General features: G+C 41.6%; 2 protein-coding genes across 4 annotated transcripts; both read left to right on the top strand.

The window, feature by feature from the left end:
• The first annotated feature begins 2993 nt into the window (after nucleotides 1-2993).
• larp6b (La ribonucleoprotein 6, translational regulator b) lies at nucleotides 2994-4475 on the top strand. Its single transcript, XM_042497264.2, has 3 exons — nucleotides 2994-3110; nucleotides 3195-3381; nucleotides 3504-4475. The coding sequence occupies exons 1-3, from the start codon at nucleotides 3094-3096 to the stop codon at nucleotides 4392-4394; spliced, it is 1095 nt and encodes a 364-aa protein (XP_042353198.2). The 5' UTR covers nucleotides 2994-3093; the 3' UTR covers nucleotides 4395-4475.
• A 2684-nt stretch (nucleotides 4476-7159) lies between these two features.
• Nucleotides 7160-20556, top strand: LOC121950874 (neurturin). Of its 3 annotated transcripts, XR_015778206.1 has the most exons (5): nucleotides 7160-7262; nucleotides 7403-7828; nucleotides 14620-14941; nucleotides 17009-18689; nucleotides 18975-20556. XR_015778206.1 is itself a non-coding variant. In XM_042496961.2 (4 exons), exons 3-4 carry the CDS (start codon nucleotides 14647-14649, stop codon nucleotides 17443-17445), a joined length of 732 nt encoding a protein of 243 aa, XP_042352895.2. In that variant the 5' UTR covers nucleotides 7160-7262; nucleotides 7403-7828; nucleotides 14620-14646; the 3' UTR covers nucleotides 17446-20556. The 3 variants fall into 3 exon arrangements, 2 of the variants coding, with proteins under 2 accessions (XP_042352895.2, XP_087941888.1); XM_042496961.2 differs by having other exon boundaries at nucleotides 17009-20556; XM_088085762.1 differs by lacking the exons at nucleotides 7160-7262; nucleotides 7403-7828 and adding an exon at nucleotides 10977-11058 and having other exon boundaries at nucleotides 17009-20556.
• The last annotated feature ends 1883 nt before the right edge of the window (nucleotides 20557-22439 follow it).

Below are 22439 nucleotides of genomic sequence, written 5' to 3'. Positions count from 1 at the left end.
ACCTCTGAGAAAGATGATGTCACATATTTCTTTGGACCAACACGAATATAACAGTAAAAAAAAAAGGTTGCGCGTGTCGTTATGGAGACAGTCACGCAGTTCTGATGTAGCAGTTAGCTAAGTAGGTAGGTCAAAAATCACTTATTTACTAAATAGTGCATCAAATGTAATGTCTGCCATTTTATGCAAATGTTTGAATTCCTAGTATGAAATGTATCCACTATAAATAGCCCTAAAATCTCCCCCCCAACAGAATAAAAAAGTAAAATCCATGGCTCTACTTTCTGCTAACAATTGACTGGATAAATGAGATTTGGATTATAATGCACAAATTGTACAAGAGTTTGTAAAGTTTTTGATATACACTGAAGAAAAACTCAAAAGCAACAGTTTTGTTTTTGCATTTTTTAGGTTTAAGTTAAAGATCTGAGACTTTTTTAAGCACTCAACAGAGATATTTCTCTCAAATTTTGGTCATGTGTCAGTGAGCACTTCTCCTTTTCGAAGATCAGCCTGACAGGTGCGGTATATCAAGATGCTGATTAAACAGCAGCGTTACTACACAGGTGTTGCTTGGGTTGGCCTCAGGACCGCAGACCACATATAACCACACCAGCTAAGGACCTCCACATCAGGGTCTTCATCTGCAAGATTGTCTGGGACCAGCCACCTGAACAGCTGAAATCAAATTGTGCAACTGAATAATTTCTGCACAAACAGGCTCAGGAGAGTTTATATGCATGTGCATCCCTCTCATCAGAGTCTGGACCTGACAGCAGGTCATCATCGTAACTGTTTTGTGCCGTCGTGAGGCTGGTTGGATGTACTGGCTAATTTAAGGAAAAAACACTGCAGACTTCACAGGCAACAGGGGGACATTACTGCAGTCTGCAGCCAATGACATGCTCCCTTATAACCTGTGACACAGGGAATTGTGTTGTGTGATCAAAACACACTTTTACTGTGCCATCCCCAGACACACCTGTGTAGTAACGATGCTGTTGAATCAGCAGCTTGACTTGACACACCTGTCAGGTGGATGGACTATCTTGTAAAGGAGAAGTGCTCATTGACACAGATTTTAACAATTTTGTAACCAGAATTTTAGCAAAATATATCCTGTGAGTGCACAAAAAAGTCTTTAATCTTTAACTTAAACCTGTGAAAAACGGGAGCGAAAACAAAAGGGGTTAAATTTTTGTTCAGTGTATTTTTGCTGTTGTTAAACACGATTTCCTATGACTTCAGTTCATCAAGAATTTTCTCCCTTTTTTGGATTCTTCGTTCATTTTGGAGGCTTGCAAGAAAGACAAAAGTGGTCTGACAACCCTTGGTGAGTAATCAGTATAAAAGTGATCATTTTGGGGGTGAAGTTAGTGAATGAGGGAGTGAGAATCCAAAACAAGTGGTGGGTTGTTAAATCACTAATGTGATGGAGAACCAAGTTTGTAGGTACTAGGTCTTGGTTTTTTTTTTTTAAGGGAGTCTTTTTTTATCTGTATATTTGTCTGTGTGTGTGTGTGTGTGTGTGTGTGTGTGTGTGTGTGTGTGTGTGTGTGTGTGTGTGTGTGTGCGTGCGCGCGTGTGCGCGCGTGTGCAGCCTGTTTAAATCACTGACAGGTCACATAACAGCAACAGGAAAGAAAGGTGGGATTACTGTGGAAAAAGCTGCAAAGGCTTGGATTTGTATCTATGTAGGAATTGTGACATATGGAAGATATGTTAATTAAAACATAGAAACAAATAGGTAACAGATGGAGTTGTTGTTGGAGTAACATGCCGAAGAGGATCAATTACCTTAAGACAAAAGCACACAAACAGTTTGAAGCTGGATTGAAGGACTGCCGCAGGTTTATACCTTAGTGCTGCTGTATGTTGTAAATATAGGAATTCAGCAATATCATAATTGTCTTGATTTGATTGTGCACGTAGCTCTGAACCGCGCTGCAGAAATGTATGCCTTTGATGCTGCTGCCCTTTTGTGTTTTAATAATAATGATGCATTGCTGTTCTTTGTGTTGTGCAGAGTGGGAAATAATATCCTTTTTTTAATCATGCCTTTTATTGTTTCCTCACAAAAAAAAGTCTACAGCAACCTAAACAATGACAAATAGTTATGTGTGCAGAGGATAACAGATGACAAGATAGTTAAAGTATATTAAAGAACTAGAGATAATATTGTTGTTTGTGACAGTAAAGAGATTGTTGACTGTTTTTCATTTTTCTCTGTTTTGAACACGTTTTTAAAAAAAAAATTATGTAAAACAAGTCGTGTAAAACAAAACAAAGAAAATGAAATTAATGTCACCTTATACGACTAATTCAATGAATATGTTGTCATAAACAGCACAAAAATGAGTAGGTTGAAGTAAATTTTTTTCCACCAGTTCTCTGCTACTCATCAATTAATTCATGAACTTTATCTAATAGGGTTTTTTCAATACTTAATTGCAGTTAGCATAAATTAACATTTGTTCACATACGCTGTTGTTCATACTTATAGCATTCTTACAGTATTTATAGATTTTTTAGACAGAAAAATAGGTAAGTATAAGTAATAATAGAAAAATAAAGAGAGAAGAGGATAAAAAAGGAAAAAGAAACAGGCTAATATAATGATGCATATAAACACAAAATTCAATTTTATTTATAAAGCCCATTATCACAAATCACAATTTGCCTCAGAGGGCTTCATAAATATACATATACATATATGCATATATTTAACTTTAATAATACTTTAATATTGTTTACTCACGGGTTAGAGTAAACGTATGTAAGTTTTGAGTTATTTGTGGTAAAGGTGGTGTCATAGAGGTGAAATGACAGACAAAAGACTAAATATAAATATAAAGGATTCTGTTTCTATGGGTGTTATAGCGAGAAATGGAATTTTGCCAGCAGCATTTTACAAAATTTTGTTTTGGATCCCACAGAACCAACTGAGGCTGTATGAACTGTGTCCCGGTGCATTTTTCTTCATTCAGGAGTATTAACTGAATCTAGCCTGCTGCTTTTCCTTAATACCCGTCTTTACTTTACTAAGAAACAGCACAGCTCAGTGACCCGTTATCTCTATCCTTTGGAGATACCATGAGTAATCCGACCGGGTAAGGAAATTAGAAAACATATGGTTGACTAATCTACATTGCAGTATGCTGTATCATGATGCTGAGGTATATGTGTCCTTGTAGAGATGATGCACAATCTGCTGGAGATGAAAAAGAGCGTGAAGGTGAGTTGCTCTGCTTGAAGATTAAAGCCCAGTTGGAGGATTTGCTCTCCGACAGCCACCTGGCAGAGGACGGCTTCCTGCTGAAGCATGTGCAGAGGAACAAGCAGGGCTACGTCAGTCTCAAGCTCCTCACCTGTTTGAAAAAGGTATCACTGCCTAACAAAAGCAAGATTTTGTGTGCTCTCCGTTGTGTTTACATTCCAGCAGTTTGAATAAAATCGATCCAGTGATATGCAAACAAAGCTGAGGTTGCCAATGTTTGTCTCAGATAAAGGTCCTGACCTCGAACTGGTGCATGACTCTCGCAGGAGCAGAGCGCTCAGAGCTTCTGGAGGTGAACGATGAACGCACCAAAGTGAGGCGCAGAGAGCCGCTTCCCAAATGGCTGCTGTGCTCGCCCACCAGCAAGCTTCTCCTCGCCTGGAACCTTTGCGCAGGAGAAAACCTGGACCGTTCTTCCCTCTCAGAGAGGATCCTCCAAAAGTTCAGCGCACATGGCAGCGTCACTTCCCTCAGTATCCTGCATCCTGGAAAAGAGCTTCCAAAGGAGCTGCAGTGCTACGCCAAGCGCCACAAAGAGTTGGGCCAACATTTGTGTGCGGTGGTGAAGTTTGACTGTTTGGAGGAAGTTCGTAAGGCCTACGACGCCCTGAAAGCAGAAGAGGAGAGCGGCGAGGGCATGTGTGTGGCAACTTTGGGATTCCAGTCGATGCACCACAACAAGGAAGAACCATCAGACGAGGACCCACCTCGGGACGCACCTTCTCAGGAAAATCCACTTGTAACCTCAAAGGATTTAATCCAGGAGGAATCCTCTTTGTCGTATAAAGTTTCTGATGAGACTTCAGGCACATTTCAGACCCAAAAGTCCTTGGATAACTCAGTGCGAAGAACCTTTGAGCAGATCTCCACCAGCTGTAATAACCAGCCTTTCTCCGCTTTGAACCAGAGGTACAGTAAGAGGAGCTGGTGTTCTGGAGACTGCGATAATGTGAATTCTCCGAGCCCCTGGGTGCTGAGGCGCAAATTTGCAGCCAGTGCGTTAAACCCCAAGGTGGCTGGGTACAGAAACGCGCCCTGCTTGATGCAGAGAGTGCTGCGTCAGCCCCTCGGCCCTGACGGCACCAGGGGGTTTCAGAGGAGAGGGAGGCTGCTGTAGCAGGAGACTCTCTCTTGGAAATAATGACACCACCTGCGCTGAATAACAGATTTGTGGAGCAATAACAAAATTAAAAAAGCTGATGACGGAAATAAAATATCAAGGTTGCCGTTGGTGAGAGATTGTTTATTGTGGGTTTACATGTAGTTGTAAAGCACCAACAGATGGGGGCAGCATTTAGCTTTGCTTACAAAGTTTGTGATTTTAAACACTGTCCTTGTCAAGCTGTAGTTGTGTAGGAGGTAAGTACACTGCAAAGCATGCAAATTGACAAAAATACATATTAGATGGAGGTACAAATTGTTACACAAACTGTGCTGAAGTAAAAGTGTTTCAGATTCCACAGAGGCCCTGTTTTGAAACACCAGTGGCCTCCGCGCTCCACCTCAGCTCCTCTGGTCACAACTGCAAATTGCAATGTATATTTGTTCTTGGGTAAGGATTGATTTACCTTGTTACCACGCTCTCCAAGAAAGAGGTGTCGTCTTTCAACATGAAACGCTCCGCAAAAAAAGCCCCTCATTGTCCCGCTGCCTCTTTTTCACAAATGCCTGTTTAGATTTTGGGTTCTCTAAAAAGCACTTTTCCATTCTGCGAGATGACATTTGGCTGAAGGCGACTCGTCCAATCATCAAACCACATCTTGTGCAAGACGAGCGTAGTAGCAAGCGTTTGTGCCTTATTTCCAGCCTTTCTAATGACACCTCGACTGGAATGGTGTGTTTATAGTGTTACTGATTGAGGGCTTCCTTAAAATCTTGCCCAAACCTAAACAAAATGTGTTTCTTCACTCGTCCACGCCCAATGGAAAAGACTCAATCTGTTGTGTATGGGATTCTATCATATTCAAATTGGAAACATACCATGCTGGGTTTTTTTGCTCTCTTGTATATGCTGAACGTCAGACTGTCCTCATGACTAATGTAATCTTAGCTGTTGAGTGAGACTTTGCATTGTATACGGATCAAGTGTTTCTCCCTTATTGTCTCTGACTTGGTTTAGCAATTAACAGCTGTTGGGCTTTTATTGCAGCGGAGGCTGGTCTGTGAAAACTTTACACATCTGTGAGCAATATGTATAGAGTAGAGCGTTCCTTCTCGATGTCAGGAAATGTTTCTGTGCTGATAGTTCCTTTTCAAGGCTAGAAAAGCACGACATCCCCTGCTAACTGGAAGCCATTATGCATTTACATAGGCTCCTCAAGCCTGTAATTGAGGGGCATGTCAAACAAGTTAGTTATTATAATTCTCATGTTTTCTCAGTTTTTGGGGAGGGGATCTTGATGATTTTGCACCTGCTGAGCAAAATCTTTGCAGTGAGAAAAAGAGCGCAAATGTCCCTCGATTTGTTGCACAGTGGTAATCTTAAGGTCAGCACTGAAGGGTTTCACTGAGGTTTTTCTTTGTTTATTTGCACGTATATAGAATAGAAAGAAAATTGAGCCAAAAATGGCTTATGGAGATACATCCCCTATCAAAAAGAAAAAGGATAAAGACAAAAATTGCACAGTTGATCAAAACGTCAATACTAAGCAGTAACACGGTGTTGATAGTTGATGACGATAGTTTGTGTTTACAATGTGAAATGGATTTGAAGATATGAGTGAAGTTCTGGGAAACACTCGGCAGGCCATGAGTTAGGCGTATATTTATATATGAATGTGAGTTTGTGTTGGCTTCACTTCAAACTTTACATGAAATTTAGTCTTTAGGTCACAAAGGAAACAACCTTTAGAATATTCAATACACATTTCTGCTGCGAGAGAAAGCTTCTGTAAAGATTACTTTGTTTTTTCCCCTTTTTCTCTCAGTCAACACTGCAGGAATTCAGCTACATCGCCGCCTCAGTAGTGGATATTTGCAAAGTGTGATTTGTGTATAATTTGGCCCAAGGATATCCAAGTGACTCACGGCAGTAGAATGAGATGTTTGTTCGCAAATAATTTGTTTCCTGTTGTGGCGCTGACTTCACAGCAGAGATAGCTGTTTTATTTCGACATATTTGGCTGAGGATTTCTGAAACATCAATTCTGCTTAGATCAACATTGTACCTGTAGATTTATTTGCTCCCAAAAAAGCACATGTAAGACTTTGTGTATCCTCCTTGCCTCTCCCTCCCTCACGACCGCTCCACTTGTCTTTAAGACTGGTTGTCCTTTGTTTATACATGACTGACCCCGCACACCTGACGCATTTCCCCCATGGATGGGGTATTTATTTAGATTGCAGTCTGGAGTGCCTGATACCTTCCAAAAGCACAACCATCTGCTCCTCATTTGCGCTCGAGGCTCAAGGGCTAAAACACTGGTTTGTATTGGAGGGGACGTGAACGTGAGATTCTCAACAACAACATCTCGGGTTTTATCTCAAGCCAACTGTAGATTGAATCATCATGAAATACCTCCGCTGTGATAATTCCACTTTACTGGGGTTAGTGTTGTCTTAGCACCATTTAAACCAATTGTGAACTTTCTTAATTCCTCCTAAAAGATTGGAAAACACTCACTTCGGCAGACCCCCTTCTGCTCTGCCCAATTGAGGCTATTACCAATCGGCCACTTAAGATGGCAGACTCTCTAGCAGCAGAAGGTAAATGTAAGCCCTCGCTCAGGCCAAAGCATCCTTTAGTGCTCCTGGAGCTAGAGCCAGGGAGATTATCATGTCAAGAGTAATCCGACTCGGCCCACAAGCACAACTATGGAGGAGGAGGAGCAACAGTTGAGGGGGGGAGGCAGGAGGCAGAGGCATCAGAGAAGCTCTCTGCTCCACTTACGGTAACCACGCTCTCCCTCCTCACCCTAACCCATCTTCTCAATTCGCAGAGTTCCCCTCCCTGGAGCTGAAGAGAAGACCTGCCGCTGGAGAGGAGGTAAGGAGATGTGCGTTATCTTTACAAAAGCGCTGATGTGTGGAGATGAAAGCAGAAGGACAACAGATGGAATAAAAGTTAAGGCATCTGTAAGATCTGTTTATCACATGGCACTGTTTTGCTCTGTTCCTCTGTTTCAGGTGCAGGTTTGTGCAGAGAGTGTGCACAAGAAGTTTTGTATGGAGGCGCGTGATGACAGAAGTGTTCTAAAGTGAAACACATGCAGGTCAGGGGCTTCTTTAAACACCCAGCTCTCCTCTCTTTGAATGGATCAACCTGAGTGCAATGAAGCGCACGTTCACATTCAGAGGAATGCTGATCTTGATCTTTGCAACCTAAAAGCATTCAATGGAAATGCAAATATGATAAAAGAATAAAACAGTCTGGACAGGACCTCCCATACTTGCAGGCACAGGGAGCTGTGATGATTTTCTTGGGAACAATCAGGAGTTCTCGCCCCTCGCTCCTCGCCTGTGATGATGATGGACTTACTCAGCCAGCACTTGCCTGTGGAGGTCAGCTGAAGACGACGCCACGCAGCTAAGTCTGGATTAGCCGGCCGAACGGTAAGGACACCACATCTTCTTTTGTTAGTTTAAGCCGGCAGCTTATGGGGAAGGCGTTAGGTGCCACTGACAGGGATGCCTCACCAAGTGCTTGAGTGGCAGAAAACACACGCTGGATTATCTGTATCAACAAGCGGCCCTCTCTGGAACCACATGTCAATAGCGCCGACCGGCCTGTCACGAAATGTTTGCAGAGCGGTTACCACTGATTACAAGGGGGCATGTTGAAAAAGCAACAATAATAAATTATTATTATTATTTTCTTGCAAAATTTGAACAATCTCTCACCACAGAGGCAAGTTTGTTTTGTCAGGGAGTTTTTTTTTTTCCTGTCACTTCTCCAACATGGTGGTTTACCTCATTATCATGCGTAATTGCTCCTCAAATGCTCTCTGGCTTTTCTTTCCCAAAAGTTGGATCTGTACTTTGAACGCTTATGAACTTTCACATAATTATTATTCTCTTGCAGTCATCCCTTTTTTTTTTTTTTTTTTGCAGAGCTGCACCTTTAATAGTTTAAATAATTAAGAGGAGCTGGATCAGATTGCTGAACTTGTCATCTAAAAATATAATGAAGGAGCTCTGAGCGAACTTGATGTTACTCACTGTGGGCATTTTACTGAAGTGATGATCCCCCTTCTCACTAAGCCCATATCATACTTAGAGATTATACCGTATCCAGCGGAGCTCCAAGAGGCCGGATAGAGGTTAAGCCTGAAGTCAAATGAGCCGTTCAACTGTCATAACCTGCCAAAGCTGGTCATAACTGCAAAAAAATGAATGGGAGGCTGAACTCCTGCACGGCTCGTCATCGCCTCATCAGCATTTTTTGGCAGATCCTTGGCAAAATATACAATGTGCATGCAAATAATTAGTATGTTAGCACTTTGAGGAGAGCACAGGGTTATAAACATGTATAACGCCATCATATTTCAGATGTTTGTACTTGCTTGTGCTTGCTCGCGTGGGTCATATTTGAAAGTGGTATTCAGCGCGTGCCAGATGGCAGTCAATCCTTTTTTGTAACAGCAACATCGATGTGTTTAACATGGGTTTAGAGGCGATGCTGTTGTGTTAACAGAAGCTCTGGCATAGACAGATTAGCAGCCAGCTTATGGACTCCTCTTTAGAAAGTAGCCAAGACAACAATCATCAATCTTACTACGCACAAAAAAATGATGAGGCAAGATGATGTTTTCCTGCCAAGCCTCATGTAACCTCTTTGTCTGTTCGAAAAGACTATTTAAATGCATGTCAGAGCTGCACCTTGACTCAAGCATTCCCAGAATAGCAAAGGGCAGACAAATTAGGACAGGTGTCAAATGTGCATCTATAAGCGTATCGTCCCCTCGCAACTCGTTAACGCCTCCCTAGCGGCAGCAGGTTTGAGATTTCGTGCTAGGCTGTTGGGTCACTGGATTAATCTGTATAAATCCGTGAGATGTGATAGTGAAGCTTGCACAATAAAATCTTTTTAACCACCATATAGTAGATAAACTCTGAGCAAATTGGCTTGATTTCTTTCAAAAGTGTGGGAAAAAACTTAACGAGTACTTGAAAATTAGCAAGAAATGATTAAAGTTACAAGAAAAAGTTAACAAAGTTAACAATAACAAAGAAAGTAAAGAACAAAAAGAGACATGAAAATGACCTCTGGAAAGTGCAAAAAACCAAAACACAACCCTGTGACATAATTTTGAATGTGTAATTATAAGAATTATAAATGTATTTTTTTGGAAATTTTTCTTTTCTTTTTTTATAATATCTAATAATCTCAAGGTTTATTTTCCTTACTTTTTTTCTCTAAGTTGCTCATTGCCTTCTCCCGTGTTTTCAAAAACAAATCAAACCAATTTTCTGACGTTCCATTGGTTTTAAAAGCTTGTAAAAGGTGTCTAAACGCAGCACAACAAAACTGATGTCAATCCAGATTCTAAAGAGTTAAAAAGGATGCGGGAATCAAGTTTAGTATTTACTAGTGTTGTAAGCATTACCTGATTAATTGTGATATGATTAAGGTCCGTACATATCAAGTTATTTTTTTTTTTTTAATCTGTAAATTGCCGGCTGACATTCCCGTATTTAAAAGGCTGCACCCGGCTGAGTTTTAATACTAGAGGGATACTGGTATCATATGAAAGTAGAAGACTTGAGGAATCCAGTGGTATTAACCACAATGAGCTTGCTTGTCAGGAAATGGGCTAAATAACTCCAAAGTTAGACTAAATTTTGTAGATGAAAAAATGTCATGGGCTTTTTAGATGGCTTCCTTGACCTCTGACCTCAAGATATTTGAATTAAAATGGGTTCTGTGGTTACCCATGAGTCTCCCCTGAACTGATGTGTTTTTCTGTCGTTTGATTCCTAATTAAGACGATCTGGTAACAATTTCTTTACTTTGTCAATATGGACTTTAGAACTGTTTAGAAATGCAAAATAATGGAATTGAAAACGTGATATAAAAATGCAATTATTATTGAAATTCTGCAATTAATCACAATTTTAAAAATGATTCATTTCAATCATTTGAGTCCTTGAGTATTTACAGAATGTTAGTAAAAAAATGTATTCCTTTTTGGGTGTTTTCAACCTTTTTTTTTCTTTCTCAGTAATGAACAGCAGCTTTCTCCCAAACAAGGAACGGGCTTGTTTTAATTATCCTTTTGGTTACTGAGTGACAGAATGCAAGCCAACAGAAGCCATTGCCCAGCAAAATTACAGCGCAGTCTAACCTAAGCCTTTTCAGTTGCATTAGAACCAAGGCTGGATTTAGAACAGCCAATCCTGGCTCAGAACATCCACTTTATTTTACAGCCTTTTTGGCCCACCCCGGTGCCAACACAACACATCTTACCCACCAAATTCATCAATCTTCCGCTTCATTATTCTGACTGGAAGCAGGTTTTAGACGTTAGAAGAAGAAGCAATCGGTGGCCCTGCATGCTGGCCTAACTGGAGTTAGAGGTGTCTGATGGATTAACACAGACGCACACACAGCAAGGCCCGAGCTCCGCCACCAACACTGCAGCCAGGTGTTAACCCACGTGACTGCAGATAAAGCCGGCAGGCATTAGTGCTAATCCCGCCCTGATCTTTGGAATATGTCCCTATTACCTCTCCAAGCACTCTCTAGCTGTCCCCAGGCCTCCTGATGCTCACTTAAGAGGGAAAAGACAAGACAAGGCCTCTCTAGGACTCCCTAAAGCACGTTGTTTCCTTGGAACAACACAGTAGGTGCCTTTTCCCGCTGTTTGTTATGCTCCTGTTATCTTTGCAATGCAGGTATTTATGGGGTGTGTTCAGAGCAGTGCAGAGACAGGCGGTCACATGGGTGGAGCTGAGCTGAGACACAGCGTGGTAATAATGTTCTGTAGGTAGAGGCCTCGGGTTGTGCAGTGGCAAAAACACAACCTGTAGACATTTCTAGATATCAAGAAGCAGAAGGGTTATGTAAGATGGATTATCTAGTGTTGGTGCTGCTGGGAGGGTGTGTGAGCCCCGGAGGTGAAGTGGGTGTCTGGACAACAATGGAAGGTTAGACTTTGATTTCGACACAAGCCCGTGCCATATGATTCGGGGAAAAAGTGAAACCAAGTGCTGCTCGTGTGTGTTTATGGTATGTGTGAGTCACAGCGAGGGAGAGTGAGTAAGACAGGCTGTATTGAGGGAATATATAGGAGCAATTTCTATGCAGCGGCGAGGCATAAAAGTTGCTATCTGCTTTTTTTTCCTTTTGCAGCACAAAGGCGCTCTTCATTCACTTCCTTTTCTGTGATCTTCTCCCGCTGTAATCATGTCACACTGGTCAAGATCCAAGCAAGCTGACAAGAAGGCACCCCCTGTCCGCTGGCTTCATTCAAAAGTGTTAACCACAGACGCCCCTTATCCCCATTTTGACAGATCTCTAGTTCATCTTCCATAGGCTTGTGGCATTCTGTTGAGTGTCTCCTTCTGGCACGGGAGGGAGGGAGGGAGGGGAGGGCCCGGGTGCCATGCTGCTGTAATTACATTACCGCCGGCTTAGCAGCGCCATTGCCACTGACCCAATTATTCCTTGAAAACATCAATTTTATTGTGTCATTTGAAATAATGGCGATCTTTGAGGCACAACAAGAGCTCGGTTGAGGGTTGAGGATGGGGCTCCGACTGCATGTGTCGGGGAATACATAATGTCTCAGGAATGGCTTTGACAGACGGAGGAATTCTTGGCCAAGCAGTTCACTTTCATGCGATGCCTCAAACATCTTAATGATCATCTGGGACTGTTTTCACTCAGCTGGTAGCTCTTCAGGTGACATATGGCTGACTGCAAACATCAGGTGTGCTACATCTGACATACCTCGTACTCACTCCCACTCTCACTGGAAACACAAAACCCCTAATGAGAACTTTCATGCGTGCAGACGTTGTCTCCTCGTGAATGGATGGTTTTTCTACGTTTGTTTTGGGCCTCACATGTTGGACCGGCCTCATCTGCACAAACAGGAGCGTGCATGGGCACATCTGATGCTTTGTGAGGGCCAAGACATGTGTGGGAGCTGTTGGAGTTGTCTTAGCGACTCATCTGCACTTTTATGTCTCAGTTTGAGGATGGTTTTTCCTTCTGCTGGGATGTCCTCTGGGGTTCCGCTATATCCTCTGCGTTGTTGCTTGTCTCTGTTTGCTGGAAAACAGCAGCATTTGTCCTCACAGGAAGCGTGCTGCTCAGTCATGTCTTTCCGTTGCTCTCCTAAGAAAACACCGGTGCCCCTTCCTCCTATCAATATCTGTATATTTATGTCCATGACAGCGGGAGGCCAGTACTAGATATTAAATGTCTGTGGGGATTAATCATCTGTGACCATCTGAACAAGCTACACAATGCTCCTTGGCACTTTTATTGGCGCCAATCGACTGCAGATGGGACTAATGTCTTTCTGAGTGGAGTAATTATGACAATCAAAGTGTCTTCAGGGACATGAGATTGGTGTTTGATGACCGGGCTTCGTCCAGTGTCAGCGACCGAGACATCGGAGAGCTCATCTGTACTTTACGAGCTAATTGTTTTATCAAGATGAGCCACGGAGCTAACAGGCCACAGACACTGATGTATCACGGCTGTGTGAAACGGCTAACTCCGAGGCTGAGTAATCATCCCAAACTGACCCATTAATAGCATAAAAAAACAATGATCTCATCCTTTGCCATATATCATCACAAACTTGCTCATTTTAAATCAGAAATGTATCATATTTAGAGTGGGAGCAGCAAGATTTCTGGTGCTGGGAGTTGGTGTTGAACCAACAGAAACAAAATAAGACTTTCCACTGAGGCTTCTATCTATCACGTCTGCTAATTAAATACAAGAGTGAGAAGATCAGACATATAGCGGGGCACCGGGTAGCATTCTGCAGCAGCCAGGGCTCCACGTCTGATTTACATAGACCATGTGTCAAATGAGGTTGTTAGCTGAAATGTTTGACTTTCAAATGAATACCATTCTACCCCTTCATTGTGCAGAGGCTTCTTACCACGTCAAACCCATATGGAATTATGAGTGATGAGTCAAGCTTTGACTGATAGGACTGGTTGTACCTGTTTATACGCTGTTTATACCACTGCAGCTCATGCACGCAGTGTCTTTGTATTTTCCTTCTGCGGTGTCCAAAACAGTCAGACACTGTGGAGCGCTATCCCAATTTGCATACAGTTCGTCTTTTGCAAAACGAGAATTCCAACAGAAAATGTTCCCGTATTTTTCATAACCTTTTCCTGTTTAATGTGATCTCCAGGACACATGCTGAAAGTTCAAACCTCCGCAAGTTAGTCATTTCAGATTTTTGTTCCTATACTAAACTCGACAGAGATATGTGACATTTCGTCCCATTGTAAACACTCCAGCGGCCTGTATATGCACACTACAGAATCCAGTCTGGCAAAACACTTTGTGAGGTGGTCTGGATTTGCTGTTAGTCGCTGCCACTATACCATTTCCGGCTCTGGGGAAATGTTCTCCTCACTGGTGACATGATATGAAAAATACAAAGAAGTGAGGTTGTAAAACTTCTCAAATACCTGCACCATGACAATAAGGAGGGAGAAAACACAGCGAATTACTCCTGCAAATGGAGTTTTTGTGGCTGCTGTGGCGCAGTGTCTAGTGAAAGGGAGGGGCGGTATAAGATAAAGGGATGTACAAACACATATGCTCGCTGAGGCCTCATCATACAGAGCATTGTAAATAGGTGTGGCTCCTGAAAAGAAAGCATGGATTTTCCCTCTTTTTTTAAAAGGAAGGTTCGGGAACATTTACTCCTGCAAAGAAAAGTGTTTTTCCCTCAGAAATGGAGAGAAAAAGCTTATATTGTCATTCGCGTCAGGTATTTTTTGATATGATACACAAACTTTGAGGAGGTTTCGAGGGGCAAGGGGTTGCAAAACTAATCCCACCTGCCTTCAGTTCAAATAAGAAATTGCAGTTACGTTTTTTCCTTTTCAGGCAGCCGCGATTAAACACACACTGCATTCTCATGTGTCAGCAAGAGACGTCAAGCTCGCGGATCATGAACCCACTTAGGGTGAAAATGAGCTGACAGCCAAATCAGAAAAAGTAAACTGACGGTAAAATAGAAAGCCCCGGTGAGAGAGGTGGATTTATGGGAAGGTCAAAGCAATGTCATGGCACAGGAGATAACAATTTTTGCATTGTTCTCTTTGCTTTAATGTGACAAGTTGAGGAGATTTGTTTACACGAGTGAAGGTGTGACTGCTCGAACATGTCTGACATTTGTCCGTTCTGCCTCTCTCCGCAGAGTTTCAATGCTCCTCCACGTTCTAAGATGAAGTTATGGAAAAGTGCTACTTTTGCCTTCATGCTCTGTGGCGCAGCCCTGTCCATCCTCCTCGTTAGAAACATGGCCACTGTTGGACATTTCAAACCTAAGACAAAATATCCGTACGCAACCTCATCAAGACAGTCATCATCATCAGAATCAACATCCAAAACCTCAACACCATCACCCTCATCAGCAGCAGCAGCAGCAGCAGCAGAATCGACAGTGTTGTCCCGGCAGATGGGTGGTCCTCATCGGAGACCCCGCTCAGCAGACGACATGAACTCTCTCCTCTCAGAGTGTAAGATAAACTGTTATGTCTTCCTTCTTGTCTGGTGTGAGATAAGGTGTCGTGTGAAAGGGCGGCTGGGGCTCAGACAGGACACTTTAGCACCTGAGTCTATTGTTTATAGAGCAGGTTTTAATGTCTCTCAATGAGCCACAGTCAATTAGCACCTCATAGTTCACTGGCTCTCCATAGAGCCATCTGAACCTTCGGGGGAGGACGACACTTTCCTTTGGTTTCAGACGGCCTTATTGAGTGGCATTTGTCAACAGCACTTTGCCCACAAAATGAGCGAAATGTTTGTGAATCAGTCAGTCATACTGCGTTACTTTGAATTCATGAGGAAAACATTGTTTACCTCATATGCTTCCATGGCAAATGGCCAACAGATTCATTGATTGATTGGGGACAAAGTCAACAACAGCAAAACTACTGGCCAAATCACAATGATTGTTTACAATAACTTTTGTGCAGAAAGCCGCTGCGTCACATTCGTAAAATCAAACGGCGCTGAGCAAACTCTACCTTTACTGATTACTTTTAAAACCACTTTAAAAAGCCCCACCTAAAAAAAGAACATTTTAGTGTAAGTGTACACTATATTTAGAATATTCTCACGACTTTATTTTGCTGTAAGACGGCCCTTACCTGCTGGTACTTGAAGCTGTTATATCAAAAACATCAAACTCCATTAAGAAAATCCGTCATTTTACTCCAGTGAACAGTGGAGCTGTTGGTCTACGCTGCCTCCATCAGCTATTGTGTAAGGTAAAGTGGATCAAATACTCAAATATAGTGTACACTTAAAATGATATTGAATTTTTCGGTGCCTAAAATATATTTTTTTGTGGCCCCGTTAGTACATTTTTTAGCATCCCTGCAGTAAGACTTGTTCGATTAAAGATGTTAGCAAAGCAACACAGGTCATGAAATAAGCACAACAGAAATGTCAGATAAGTCCAACTTTTATGTTAGATACAATTAAAAATGACAACAGAAATAAACAAGTTTGCCAAATTGACATATCAATACAATTTAAAACAGTAGCCAGTTCGAAGGCTCATATAATCCAAGCCATATACTCCGTGCTTCAGTAACTCATAGGCCCACATTTCCGCCAAACCTTTACCACTTTTACCTGAACTGAAAGTGAAACTTATGCTCTCCTCAAAGCCAGACTCCAACACTATCATTTTTCAAACTCTCATGGCAGCACATTACAGCTTTACTCCTTCTGTTGTTTACTTTTCACATTAAAAGACCAACTTAAATTACTTAAACCAAATTTGCTAAGAAGCGACTCAACAAAATAGCTTACACAAGTTACAAACGCATACCTTCAGAATTTACCCGGTAATCCTATGGCTTCGCTCACTAATCTCAGAGCCCTCTCCATTTAAGATCTGGCTCCTCGTGGCCACAATGTTTGTTCTACACCTGCGAACATCAGGAAAATCTCAGCTAGATCTCAACACTGTTAGGCTCTCACAAAACAGCATCACGTGGATTTCTTGCTCAAGTTGAAACATTTTAACTCATGCACTTTATTAGCGTCCATTGCTTCACCCACTACAAACGTGCATCCATTCACACCTTTGTATGGACTTTGTAGGTAATCTCGCCACATTAAACACTCACGTCTTGTTCGGTGTGAAGACAGCATGTGGCTGTATGGTGAAAAATGCATGTTTTTGGGAGGTACTGAACATACGATGTATGTAAGTAGGACTTGGATTGTGACACGCAAGATGTGTGGGAGTTTGTAAATGGATGCTTGCTTACAAATTCAAAGTAACACGGCATGACAGATTTGCAAAAGGTCATTTTGTGGGCATTGCTTTAAATAGGTTTCAAGGAACTCTTTCTGTGATGGTGCTGATAAGATTTGTTCGTAGCTGTCATGATGTCAGATGACAAAAAACTTCTGTTCTTCTGTTTACATTTGACTTTTCATTATCCCTCCAACTACAGAATGCTATCTGTGTGAATCAGATCTGATTCTTTTGACAAAATCACAGAAATAGAATCACAGATAATCCCTCCAACACCTGTCTCAGACTTCATTTATCTCCTCTCTTCCAGTTTCCGTGATGTTTCAGAGCTTCACAGAGGGCGAGCTTCAGCATGTGGTCGGGACCTTGCTTGACAGGAAGAGAAGGAAGAGTCGGCGCCTTGGTGAGAACCAGGCCCGAAGGACTAAAAGAGCCCGGAGGCCTAAGCCCTGCTCTGTGAGGGAGCTGGAGCTCACCGTGAGTGAACTGGGTCTCGGCTATGAGAGCGACGAGACGGTGCTGCTGCGCTACTGCAGCGGCAAATGCACGGCCCACCGGCACAACTATGACATCACCATGGAGCACATGATGCAGACGGGCTTCAGGAAGAAGGGCCGCAAGGACAAGGTCAGCAAAGGGCCCTGCTGCCGGCCCATCGCTTTTGAAAAGGACTTTTCCTTCCTGGACAACAAGAGCCGCTATCACACAATACAAAATGTGTCGGCGAAGAACTGTGGGTGTGTATGACCCACAGAAATGGACCGCTCCATGCTGCTCTCAGCCACAGTTTGAAGAGCTGAACATGAATGCTGTTCAAAGACAAAATGTGGAATATAAACTCAAGGAAAAGAGGAAAGGACGGGGAAATGATTGTGGCTGCTACACTGCGGCCTTTTTGTGACAGGCAGACTTTTTTTTGGCCGTCTGTCAAAACGAATTGGAACCAAATCACATAAACAGCAAGCGCTGTGTTTGTGTGGCTTCCATATAAAGAGACAGAAAAAGACTGTTCACACCAAATGCATTTTTATTATCTTTTCTATCTGTGTAGTAACACTGTAAACTGTGGTGTAACAACAATGTAGCAGCGTTATGTTTGTGATATAACATTTGAGTCGTAGTACATGCGATAGATGAGCTGTGAGCCACCAGGGACTAGATTGTTGCTGTTACCACACTTCATATCCTCCAGTGGGCGTTCACTTCAGTAAGTCCAAATTTTGTAGTTTACATCATTATAATAGGTGACAGTAAATAATGTTTCAGGCAAAGAAAGTGCTCAAAAATCAATCCCAGAGCCATAAATGAAACAATATAACATATAATTCACCAATGTTTACTTTAAAGGTCTAGTGTGTAAGATCCCAGGCAAAGTTTGTATGTGGGGCCCATGTGGGCAGTAAATGGGCTGAAAAATGGGCAATGTGTGAGATTACCCATGGTTTCATGTCAGTGGCCATTATGGAAGATGTGGACGATCCCATATGGGGCCCATTTTTCAGCCCATTTGCTACCCACATGGGACCCTCATACAAACATTTTGGGTGTAATTTAGGGGGGTTTAGTAGCATCTACTGATGAGGATTGCAGATTGCAACCAGCTGAAACTTCTCCCGGTTGAAACTGATTCTTTTACGCTGTTAAGTATGCCCCAGATGGGCTGCTTGCTCAGCGCCTGCTATATGTGTTCACCTTATTTTTAATCCAGATGTTCAGGAGGTTTTCACCCTGAGCTGAATTATCTCCATAGGTCTCTTCCTCTCCATAGCAGTGATTTAAACTGGTAAAAACATGGATTAAAGCAGTTTCACGTTACAAATTTATGTTTCTCCTATGCTGTTTTGCATGTTGGAGACAGCTGCAAGCCCAGCACCTGCTAATGTGTGCTCACTTTTTTTCTCTGATAACTTAGATCCAGATGTTCCAGAGGTTTTTTACCAGGAGCCAAATTATCTGCAGAGGTCTCGTCTTTTCCAAAACAAATGTACCAGGTAAATTAAACCAGTAAAAACACTGCATAAGCAGTTCTACGTTACAAAACAGTGTTTCTCCTGTGCTGTTTGGCATGTAGGAGACAGCTGTTAGCCCAGCACCTGCTTATGTGCGCTCATTTTTATTGTCTGATAACTTCAGATCCTGATGTTCAAGAGAATTTCACCAGGAGCTGTATTACGTGTTCACAGAGGTCTCTTCCTCTTCAAAACAAACTGACCTGGTAATTTTAAACAATTGAAAACACTGAATAAATCAGTTTGACTTAACATTATGTTTTACAGACACTGCTCGTTGCAGAGGGGCCTCTAACTATGGTAGCTGAACCATAAAGGTGAAAATGTGAATGGCCCCATCTATAGCCAGTGTTTGGGGTGTCTATTCCAGGCTACTGTAGAAACATGGCGGTGAAAAATGGCAGACTCCGTGGACGACGACCTATGTAGAAATAAATGGCTCATTCTAAGGTAACAAAAACAAAATGATTTTAATTTTCAGGTGACTACACTAAAAAAACACATTTTATATAATTTTTCATTTCTGCTAATAAATCCCCCTAAATCCTACACACTGGACCTTTAAACCCTGTGCAGATGATTGGACCACTGACCTATAATGTAGTCCAATAATCAGCTGTCTCTAGAAGGTGCGTTGACTTAAAGGTGTGTTCAGTTGTTATCTGGGGTCATGGCTGTGACCTGTTCCCCTGCTTGTATGCATTGCTGTTATTGATTGCAGTGTTATTACACAGGTAAAAGTACAAGTGTTATTGATAAGAATTTGACGATGAAAGAAAATCCTTTTCTATAGCTCCAGTTTTGATACCCACCTCTAATAATTGTGTATATCAATTGTGTAGATCAACAACGAGGACCCGTTTCAAAACACACACGTACACTCTCACTATAACAACATGAAAATTGATCCCATCTGCTCTCTGTAGAATAACTCATCACACTCAAAGACATTGTCATTTCGGGTCTTTTTATACCTTTCCCAAGTAACCCATTATTGTAATTACCCATAATCCTCTGGAATTACGTTCCTCAAAGAATTGCCAAAACACACCAAGTCAATTCAACACGCATGACGAATCCAAAAACTTAGGTTCATAAACATCTCACGTCTCAAGTTCCAGGTGATATAACCTCTTTATTATCGTCTCTGGATGTAATTTGTGAACGTTTACACTTTTCGCTAATCTGAGGCTCAAGTGTGAAAGAGAGGAATGGTTTTAGTGATCAGTAGTGGCATGTTTTTTTTCTTCTTGCAGACAGAAAACTATGACGTAGAGTCAGGATCTGGAAATGTGTTTGCACCCATCCATGAGTCCCTATAACTATGATCCAAAGCCCACAGTTCAGCCTTCTATCGGCCCATCAAATGCCTCCTTGTTGTTTTGCCTGGTAGAGTTTTAAAGAAAAATAAGCTATTTAAATGAATTATGAAGCATTTTTTCACCTTCAACAATCTTTATTTGGTTTGAGCCCACTGCAGCTGTTTGTCTGAAGTACAATAAATTATGTTTTTTTGTTTTGTTTTGTTTTTTTCTGAGGAGGTGCGGTGTGGGGCACAGATGCGGTGCATCTTTATTGTAGTTTATATTGTATTTATTTGGGAAGTAAATTATGGTTTTCACATATTTATTTAGATTACCACACAGAAACGGGACAGCTTATTATCATTAAGCAACTGTGCCAAAAATGTTTTATCTCAACATTCTATATTGACCGCTGAATAAACATAATTTCAGGGGTATGGATGTTCATCATGTCTCCCAAATTGTCAATTTTTGGGTGTCAAATATTCTGTACTCAGATTGTATTTAAAATAAATAAATACATAAATAAAATAATAAAATTCTTATCATGCGAGATGCTGTTAATAATTAAATAAACGATGATATGAAGGAGATCCCTGTGGGGAAAGTTAACGATCAGATGACACTGAATAAACCATCTGGCAGATAAAAACACCTTTTGTCATGCTAATATCTAAATGTTTCTCGATAACACCGGTTCAGCCGGTGAGGTTTCCCCTCTGAAATCATCTATTATACAGCAGCTCAGCAGCACATGTGCAGAGCGGCAGTGATGACATAAGCTTATACAACAGGGCTTTTGACCAGACAGTCTGATCCCTCCAGCAAGCAGGAAATATCAACAGGGATGCAACACTTACTCATTTCACATGTGTATTAATCCGCAGCTGAAAAATAGTCCCCAACAAATGCATTGTTTACTCTTATTTGAGAATTTGCCAGAAACGAGAGTGCCCAACTGTTTGGGGAAATTAATGAAGCTTGGGCTTGGGTGTGAGGGGGAGTCAGGATGTAATCGAGAGAATAATTGGTTTGGGATTTGTTCAGAATAAAAAAAACATCAATAACACCAACCTTATCCTTTCAGTGCTATTACATAATTCAGCGGAGTGCACACTGTGTTTTGTAGATATTAAGAAGAGGACCTTTGGGGAGTATTTTTTGTACAATACATCACCTTTTTGGCCAGAACACTGTGTCTCTAAAATTTAAACTCCATCTTTAGAGGTGGGTCCATACATATTCAGAGTGATGACAATAATATCTTAAATTATGTAGAATGTTTTGATTGTGCAGGTTTGCTGATATGCCGATCAGACTAAAAGAGATCTCAAACCACGCCTGGATTAGAGATGGAAATTACAAAGTTGTTAAGAGTCATTGTTTAGTGGTAATATTTAAACATTATACAGATGAATTGTAAAAAATATACATTTTTGGACTAATGGTCAGATTAGCAGAGCAGGAGCCAATCTGAAATGACAGCTATATTATAGCTTCTGGAGCCAAAGGCCAATATTTCAAAGGTTCCAGTGCATCCAGCAGATATATTGGTCCAAGACTTCCTCCTTCATGGGCTAATCATTGTTTACAGTTCAATTAGCTACTTGAGAGGGTTCCAGACAACACTTCAGCTAATCTCTTTAACAGATCTCTGCATATGAATTCAGATAAATTAGAAAAAATCTAATACATGCTAAACCGTCGTCTAGACTGGTGGTTTCCAACTGGTCCGGCCACATGGTCCAGATTTTTCATTTGTCATTAACTGTAAAAATTGTAAACAATATGTGCACTTACAACACAGTGAAATCAAACATATAAGAATAAAGCACAATTACTTAACACTCGATGAACGAACAGCACTGCAGCAAAAAAACAAAAACAGATTAGCATTTTATTGCTTCAAGACCAGTGACATAAAAAGCTGACAAAGGAACAGCATGTTAATAAGCCGAATAATACCAAGGACAGGGCAATAAAATAGTTCCTGCACTGTCTGTATTTTTTTGGGGTTTTTTTAACACTCCAGTTAGAATGGAGCCACGGCCCACTTACGGACCACGATCCACCAGTTGGGAACCACTTTGAGGTTGCATTTTGGCCAATGTGTTCCGCCTCTTTTGCCCTCCGCTAAAATGTGATTGGTCAAAACTACTCACAACCCGGAAAGCGTCCAACACCCAAATCATGTCGTGAGCCTTCAGATCCTGCCTCAGTATGCAGACATCTTTTATAGTAATAAAGCAGAAGCTATCAAAGTATTTTTGAGAGTGGGACAGTGTGTGTGGGAGCCTGTTTGCCACTCAGGGAAAGCTCTTGACATGTCATTGCAGGTATCGCACAGGTGTAATTGTTATCATTAATTGGAGCTGCATTCCTGTCATGTGTCTGATCCAGGGCCCGAGTTCATGCTGACTCACTGTCA

The sequence above is a fragment of the Plectropomus leopardus genome, chromosome 12 (assembly GCF_026936395.1).
Source record: "Plectropomus leopardus strain MGB_pleo_1.0 chromosome 12, ASM2693639v1, whole genome shotgun sequence".
NCBI lineage: Eukaryota > Metazoa > Chordata > Actinopteri > Perciformes > Serranidae > Plectropomus > Plectropomus leopardus.
Note: the sequence above shows the minus strand (reverse complement) of the source record. Positions and strands in the feature narration are given on the sequence as shown.

Bases quoted from the DNA above. Each gene is read 5' to 3' on its own strand.
- larp6b (XM_042497264.2), top strand. The intron at 3,382-3,503 runs GTATCACTGCCT...TGTTTGTCTCAG, and splicing joins TCCTCACCTGTTTGAAAAAG to ATAAAGGTCCTGACCTCGAA.
- LOC121950874 (XM_042496961.2), top strand. From the start codon at position 14,647: ATGAAGTTATGGAAAAGTGCTACTTTTGCCTTCATGCTCTGTGGCGCA. The intron at 14,942-17,008 runs GTAAGATAAACT...CCTCTCTTCCAG, and splicing joins GAACTCTCTCCTCTCAGAGT to TTTCCGTGATGTTTCAGAGC.